At 44.9% G+C, this 8417-nt stretch overlaps 2 protein-coding genes across 3 annotated transcripts in view; one reads left to right on the plus strand and one right to left on the minus strand.

Annotated features, from left to right (window-relative positions):
- Positions 1 to 8417, plus strand: part of RAB17 (RAB17, member RAS oncogene family) — a 64011-nt gene that overhangs the window by 21556 nt on the left and 34038 nt on the right. The gene's annotated exons all lie outside the window — the stretch shown is intronic.
- Positions 4456 to 8417, minus strand: part of PRLH (prolactin releasing hormone) — a 9944-nt gene continuing 5982 nt past the window's right edge. For both annotated transcript variants that reach the window (XM_019523342.1, XM_019523343.1), the window contains exons 2-3: positions 5800 to 5960; positions 4456 to 5027 (exon numbers count right to left, since the gene is read on the minus strand). In XM_019523342.1, the coding sequence (XP_019378887.1) occupies positions 4864 to 5027; positions 5800 to 5899 (264 nt within the window). In that variant the 5' untranslated portion in view covers positions 5900 to 5960 and the 3' untranslated portion in view covers positions 4456 to 4863. The remainder of the gene's footprint in view (positions 5028 to 5799; positions 5961 to 8417) is intronic.

The raw sequence follows: 8417 nt of genomic DNA on the forward strand, positions 1-8417 counted from the left end.
AGTGTTTTTTGAAAATATCATGATTTGGGCGGCGGGGGGGGGGGGGGAAGGGGAGAGGAGGAGTTCAGCAGGGGATTTCAGAGCCCCCAGCTGCTGGAATCAAATTAAAACTAAAATTCTTAAGTAATCATTTAACGGGAAATTTTTTAGGTCTGATGACTATAGAGGAAAGCACAAGAATAAGAACCAGAGCAACTTCACAGATCAGCACCAAGACTCAAAGAAATATTAAGTTCTTTGGGGGATCCTGACTCAGGATTTGAATGTTTGAGGTTGGCAGTACTGCTGTAGCATATATTTATCGAGGTGTGTAAGTGTGAGAGTGAGTGTGAGAGTGAAGTGAGGGAGAAGGTGCAAGTGGGGTTGGAAGGGGAAGCAAGGGATATGATGCATTGCAACACAAAGTGGCACAATAACCCTGATGTACTCAGGAGAATCAGGCCTTTGGACAGAAAAAAGGATCTATCCTAGATGCTTCTCAGTATGGTAAAGCTGGTTAGAGGTACTGTCCCCCCCTGCCCCAGTCTACATGTCCTCCCACAATAGTTCTACATTGGCAAAAAGCCATCTTCTACTGGATTAAATAATTTCATTTGAGGAAGTGCTATACCGGTCAGGCCACTCTTTCCAGTGTAGGCATTTACACAAAGAGCTCCCAGTATAGCCATTCTAGCAAATCATGTGTAGATTAGGAAGGCAGTCAAGCTACCTTGTGTATATCACATAAACAATTTACAGATTTGCTTTCAACTCATTAAGTTTGGTAACTAATCACAGAAAGCATCCATGAAGTATGGGGCATATCATTCAAAGACCTACTTGCAAGCTTTCCAGCAGAAGAAAGTAATGTTTTTCCCCCAAAACTGTGCGCGCCAAGTGGTGGCTTTTCTTACTTTGAAGATCATTATTAAAAAGTCTGAAGGAACTTTGCTCAACCATTTTTTGGGGAAAAAAATCTCATTCCACAGTAGACCAAGCATGAAAAGCTTGATCTGAAAGACATGGTCAGAGTCACAAGCTTGTGATAACAGGGATTTCTAACTGAGCCATTTTATTAGCTATAGCAGTTTCAAATGAGTGGTGCAAGATACTAATATGCAGGGAAAGGAAGTGAGAGATGAAATACCAATGATATCATGTGATAGCAGAATCTGAGGTTCTAGTCATAAACCCATTGCTTACATGCAGGTACCCTCTAGACCTAAATACATACAGTATTTAATAAGCTATCCCAAATATTGTTGGCCACATGCTTCCTTAGGGGTAGGTATGTTTTCCAGATCTTGACATACACAGAAGCTTGTCTGGAGCTGTAGTACCAGACCTCAAAAGAGAACCCAGCGTAGGTGGGGAGGAATGGTCTGTGCCCTCTAAGCATGAGAACAACCTAGGTTCATATCTCTGCAGGCTGTGCAGCAGGGCTATAAATCAACTTTAGACTCAGTCAGCATGGCTCACAGAGGAAGCTTGGTTTCCAGCAAAGGAAACCAAACTGGGTATTGATTAGCTAAATAGAACTAGCTGCCAAGTTTCCTGGCAGGTTTCTTTTACTCTTGGTAGCTTAAAAACAAAAGGGAAATTAAACACTTATCTGATAGACTTCTCAGAAGTGCACTCTTCTACTAGAAGTAAAGAAGCCCATCTCCTAGATAGCTTCTAAGAAGGCCAGTCTCTTCCTTTTAAAAACTCTTAAGACCCTTCCTTGTCCTGCTTAAACACCTGCTCTGCTAATTATAAAAAGCTGGGCTCTGTAATTGGCAGATTGAGCCTGATATCTGGGGATGGTACTTAGTTCCCTTTGTAGCAAATTAACCCTTTCCCTACCTGACTTACTTTGAGACATGCCCATTCCATCTCATGCAGAAGGGTGCAGATTGCAGCACCTCTAGAGCCTTAAAACTATACCATCATAGGAGCCCTATGCAAGTCATTCCATTTGCTTAATAGTGTTTCTTTGCAGGAAGTGTTGCACACTTGTATGTGTACTGGATATATACAAAATTTGCTTCCCCGTGCAACCCAATACCAGTCACAGTTTGTTGCCTGTTACCTACCTTATGACAAACTCCAGTTATCTGCATGTTAAGTGCTTGAACTGCGTAAGTGCATAGGAACTCCTAGCCCCAAATTTGTAAGGCTACTATAGTGCACAATTGGTGAAACTAACTAGGTACCATCAATTTCAAGGTTTCTAAAACAGCCCTGAACTGTCTTGGTCCTGTCAATTTTGAAGCTCTTATTAGAGGCATAAGCCAGTCTGGAAAACAAGATAATAAGCCTTAAATGTCTGTGAAAAACCTGCACAGGCTACTTCTCTAGTTAATGAGAATTGTATACATTAAGTTGGCGCTAAGCATATACGCCAGGTAAGTGCATAGGCATTGTTAATTCAGCATTCAGCTGAGGGCATGCTTTTAAATGGAGTAGCCTGTACATCTCTTTTGCCAGTGGAAAATTTTCTTCACTGCCTTCATTGGGATGACTCCCAAATCACACAGGTTTAAGGGAGGATAATCAGGTCTAAAACCATCCCTTAAACCTCTGTTAGACCCAATAAAGTTATTAAAATTGCAGAGGGTGGACCAGGGCAGAAAGCAATCAAAAGCCCTTGCCTTTCCTGTACGTGCCCTGACTTTGTGTTATTATTACATAGATGCTGGGTGCCATTTTTTTCACCAACACTTGTTCGTGCTAGAGGGGTTCAGTTCTTCACTTTTTTTCCCTGAGCACAGGGATACTCTAGGTCCATAGCTCTGCAGGCTATGCAGTAGGGCTATATGTCAACATCAATCTGTGTCACTATAGTTCACCGAGAGGCCAGAGGAACCAGATTCTTGCTCAACTCCCCTTGACATTTTTTGCTTTCCTGAGACCTAGTCTACACTATAATATTTGCTGACAGAATTTGAAGTCCACCATCAAAGTCCCTCTATGAAAGCACAGCTCCTTTCTGCCTCTGCAAAGCAGAGTAAAGGTTCTGCACTGTTCAGCAGAAAGGACATGCAGACGCTCTTAGGATGGATTTGGTGTCTCTTTCAGCTGCCGGTGCCTTCTTGGGGTGCACTTCGCCTTCTTGCATTATAACTGCTCTGGCACCTGGGCAGTCATGGTAGCTATCTGTTATCAGAATTTCTGGGGCAGAACCAGGCAAGTGTAGACAAGGGATGTTTGAAAAAATATTTTGGATGGTACATGCATGTGGCAGGGGATGAGCTTCACTGATACAATTTCTCTTATCTCAGCACCTCCTGGCCATTGACATATGGGAGCAATAATTTAGTCAAGCCAGGGACACTCTCCAGCAGTAATCCTATTCATTTGGAAGTCTCCTGATGAAGGTTGGAACACCCAGTACAAACTGGTTTGTTGTTTGTTTCCTCTGATTTCTTTCCTCTCCACATACAGAAGCAAAGTAAGTTCAGGTTTAGGCTATTGCTGAACATGCTGGGTCAGGACCTTGATTTTTTTATCTACCACATCATATCATGGCATCCCATCTGAGTGGCTATGCTGTCATAAGCTACAGGGCAGCAATGGTGAAGTCATTAAAGACAACTCGGTGTAATCCAGCAACAGTGTATTGGTTACAAAGGCACAAGAACAAATGGGTATAAACTAGTTATAAATTAAGATTTGGTTGATTTCTAACCAATACAGCAGTGAAGTTTTGGAACAGCTTTCCAATAGGGCTAGTGGGGACACAAAAAAACCCTCTGTGTGGTTTTAAGACAGAACTTGGTAAATATATGAATGAAATGATATGAAGTGGCTACCTGAGGTAGCAGGGATTGGACTCATGACTGAGGAGGTTCTTTCCAGTCCTATGTTTAAAAGTATGAAGACAGCAGAACATACTAAATTGGAAGTTGGTGTAGAAGGAAGAAAGGACTATAAAGATTAAGCACCATGTTGCTTGATAGATTTTAAGGCCAGAAAGTGCAGTTAGATCAACTACTGTCTGTGTAAGTTGCAGGCAAATCTGATGCACACCAGCACGGGTGACCAGCTAAAATAAGTGCAAGGTAGAAAAATCAATTGCCAATTCAAGTGAGCCAGACAAATAGAGGGATTGTTATGTGGGTGGAAATGCCTAAATGCCCAACAAGACTTCAGCAGTCTGAATGGCTGCAAAGCCAGATATGTAGGATCAGTATCACTACTGAAATAGTCATCCTGAATTACCAGCTTCATAAATAATGAGCGTTTCCATATGGTGTGAGATATTTAGTCAGGAGAGTGGGGATATTTAATGTTCTACCTGTTTTCAGATAGATTCTGAACCTAACCTTTAACAGCAGGTTGCTTGGTCTAGTCATCCAGTCCAAAGACAATATTTATAGTAGTGGTATTGTGGAGAAGGGAGGCAAGCAATCTTAGGGGCAAGTGTCCTACAGCCATGAGTGTCAAGAAGAGTTATGAAAAGTCAGCTTCATCTGAATCTACAGCAAACAGGTGAAAAGCCAGGTTCTCAGATTTTATTATTGTGCTGATCTGTATAAAAGAGCCCATACTCTATGAAGATCATTAACAATAGGATTTGTATTTCTTTCCCCCACCAGTACAGCTCCAAATTGAGAATTTCTGTTATAAATCACCACGGACATAAAGCAAAAGTAAGATGAGGAGGGAGGAAGTAAAGAAAGGTGGTGGGGGATGGAGGAACAAAAACAGACCAAGGAAAATTGTCCAAACTACTGGAATTATTGACTGCTCTTTGGTTGATATAATGTATAGCCACAAAAATACATTGAAATGAGACCAAGCATTTTCATTTGCCTAGAAGAGAGGCTGGAACATGGAGAAAAGAAAGGAAAAAGGTTCTTTTATTATCATCATTTATATTCATTCTTTCTCTTAGTAATTTCATTCATCTTGGATGGATTCACTGCTTTCTTCTAGAGGGAAGCAAGCTTGCCGATGTCCATAGCCAGATTTCTGGAGGCTCTCCCCAGCAGCTCTCCTCCGGCCAAACCTTCCTACAGGTCGGATCCCACGGCCAGTGTACCAGGAAGGGTCAATGTCGGGGTCTGGAAAACAAAATTCCGGGATATAATGAGAACATGAGGCTGAGGGAAAGGTCTGTTATACCTGCAGTGTTGTCAGTGGTAAGCAGCCTAGTCTAATGGCATAAGAAATACTAATGAAGAGGACATAGTGGTGCTGCAGAGGAAGGACTTGGGGAGTTGGAAGTAGGCCACGAGGCCTGTCAAGTTCATGACTTCAGTTCACTGCTTTTTTTTGCTAGTCCGGCTCAGCATTGGACCTACTGATCTCCAAAGTTCATAGGAGAAAGTACCTGTTTGGAGGAGAGCCAGGGCTGAGGAAACAATGTGAGTCCATGCCTGGGCCTCCTTGTCAGGCCTGGCTAGAGCCCCAAGTGAGGTGGTGCAGGCTCCCACCCTGGGGGTTTTTAAGAGGAGGTTGGATGACCACCTTACTGGGGTCGTTTGACCCCAGTACTTTTTCCTGCCATGGCAGGGGGTCGGACTAGATGATATGCTCAGGTCCCTTCCGACCCTAGAAACTATGAAACTATAATGAGCTTTTCTTCCCTGCACAGTTAGCTCAGGTTGTAACTCAAGTATTGCTACTAGCTAACTCCTGTCCACACGTAACTTGAGTGTAATGGTGTTTTTAACTCAAGCTGGTTAACTCACCAGGACATACTGGCTAAAATTAAGAGCAGCATGGGGTGGGCAGGGAGAAGGAGGAGACGGGGATCATTGTTATTTGGGATCTACGCTTGTCTTCACTAGCTCAGGAGCTGGCCTTGCTGCTGCAATTAATGTGGGGACTTACTCCTGATTTCCATGGATCGCTCGTGGATTCGACAGTCAGTGTCAGGCAGGTCCAGGCAGACCAGCAGCAGGCACATGAAGCAGGCAGCCCACAGGTTCATTCCTTTCAGCTCTCCCAAGGCCAGTGGCTTTTGCAAGAATTTAGCAAGTCCTGATCCCAGGCTGCAGAACCAGATAGAAGGAAGAGAATTAAACAGTTATCTCAGTGGGGAACAGGTAACCGTGAATGAACAAGTCCACTGTCTTCAGAAACATGATGTATGATCAGCATGGCCACCCGCACTTCAGGTATACAAAATATCATGAGTTAGGCCCCCTTAAATCAGGAAATTGGCTTAAAATGTCCCGGACAGTCAGCTGACCTTTTTGGGTTTCTTTTTTTTCGCCACCTAGGTTCTGACACATTAAGTTGCATGCAGATTGTGTTTTCCATCTTTTTTTTTGTAATCATGAGGACTAGAAACCTTTAAAGAAAATTCAGGATTCTCCTGGACTCTCTCAGTCCAAAGAATTGGGGATTTAAGAGAAACTGTTGCAAGATGCATGACAGGATTATGAGAATTAGCAACACTGTGATGCTTCTTATTACTAAGAAAATACTAGCAGGTGCACACACGTAAACACATGCACTGTACAGCACACACACAATCCCACTACATACACATGATCCTAGTAGAAGTGAAATTTTCCCATTAAACTTTTCTCAGCCATGTGACTTTATAGTCTCATCCCTTTTTTGTCTCTCTCCACTTGTCAGGTTGAGCTTAAAATAAGACTAAAGAACCTTGTCTGCAGACAGATAAAGACCATAAAAGAATTGTGGCCATGTGCAATCAGATGGACACCCATATAATGTCAATTTGAGGGGGTAGTTTCCTACAACTGTGACAGGAGGCCAAGTTCGGGGTGAGGTGGATGTAGGCAATGAGAGCAAGCAGTACATTTCTGTTCAGCTCTCCAGAGAGTCCTGGAGTAGCTGCTAGCCAGTGGGTTACTGCTAGGACTTGCTCCTTTTAGCAAAGGGATTCTGAATGCAGTGGCAGTGTGGTTAAGATGTCTCACTACAGCATCAGACGTGTTCATTTGAATCTTGCTCTAGACTTGTGCTGAAGGCTGCTCTGAGTTGACCCAGTTGTAAATGGGTCATTCCTTGTTACTCAAGCAGGGGAAATCAAAGGAGGTCAGATGTGTTCCTTGCCTAAAGAAATGGTTGAGCCTTTGTTGACTAGTACAATGGGTTTCTAGGCATAGGATGACCTTTGTTGTTGGTCTGCTCAGAGATCAAGGGGGTGGGAGTGGATGCCCTGGGCCTAGTATTTGGTAGTACTCCTTCCTGGTGATAGCTGTGCCGTGCATCAAGAGAGGGCACCAAGCACCAGGAAAATTCTGTTGCAATCTCTTGTTATCCTTAGACTTGATTCTATAATGTCTTCTTCTCTGGGCTTCAGGACACCCATCTGTCCTGTTGCTAGGGTACTATCTTACTTTGTTGCTATGACCAGTTCACTTTGCCTCAATTCCCTGATTCACTGAATTCAGTTACAGCTTGTTCTTACCAGTAGGATCCCAGGCAGAGGCTAAGGCAGGGGTGGACAAAATATGGCCTGCAGGACAGATCCAGCCTGCAGAGGGTCTTTGTCCAGCTCACAGTGGGTCCCTCAATCCCGCCTGGCCTAAGGACCATCCGGCGATAGTGCATCCTGCTACCCCTTGGGCATGTAGTGGGGCTGGGGCTGCTCCACATCTGGACTGCCTTTCTAGGCAGCCCAGGCAGTGGCAGCTCCTTCTGGCTGCCACTGCTGCTGGCCCTAGCTCCGTGGTACTGGTGGGGACCTGTGTGCATAGCCCCAACCCAGCCTGCCTCTTGCCTGCTCCAGACTCACCTGCGTTGAGCAGTGGTGGTGGCAGGGCAGAAACTGTTCCTCGGTGCAGGGGAAAAGCATCCCTCCCCTTCGCTGCTGCCAGGCACTTCCTGCTGCAACCACTTGCAGCCTACAGGATGCCCTGACTCTCCACCACCGTCACCGCCACCTCCAGGCTGGCCAGCAGGGCAGCAGTGGTAGCGCAGAGCAGCTGTAGGACAGCCCAGTGTGGGCTCCCAGTGGCTACAGCAGGGAGCGCCTGGCAGCAGCACAGGGGAGGGACTGCTTTTCCCCTATACCGAATTGACAAGGAACAATGGACACAAATTATTAGGGAGTAGGTTTAGATTAGACATCCGCAAGAACTACTTCACAGTTAGGGCGGCTAGGAGCTGGAACCAACTTCCTAGGGAAGTGGTACTGGCTCCTACCCTGGGGATCTTTAAGAAGAGGCTTGATGACTACCTGGCTGGACTCATTTGAGTCCAGTCTTTTCTTCCGCCCAGGCGGGGGGTCAGATGTGAAGATCTTTTACGACCAGGTCACTAAATCATTGGATGCAGGGGTGGCACTGGATATAGTTTTCCTAGACTTCAGGAAGGCTTTTGATACTGTCTCTCACCCCATTCTCATTAGGAAGCTGGGGGACTGTGGCGTAGACACCCTAACAGTCCAATGGGTCACCAACTGGTTAGAGAGTCACACCCAGAGGGTGGTAGTGGATGGGTCCTTCTCGACCTGGAAGGACGTGGGAAGT

The sequence above is a fragment of the Gavialis gangeticus genome, unplaced genomic scaffold, assembly GCF_001723915.1.
Source record: "Gavialis gangeticus isolate Ggan-Ray unplaced genomic scaffold, GavGan_comp1, whole genome shotgun sequence".
NCBI classification, from domain to species: domain Eukaryota; kingdom Metazoa; phylum Chordata; order Crocodylia; family Gavialidae; genus Gavialis; species Gavialis gangeticus.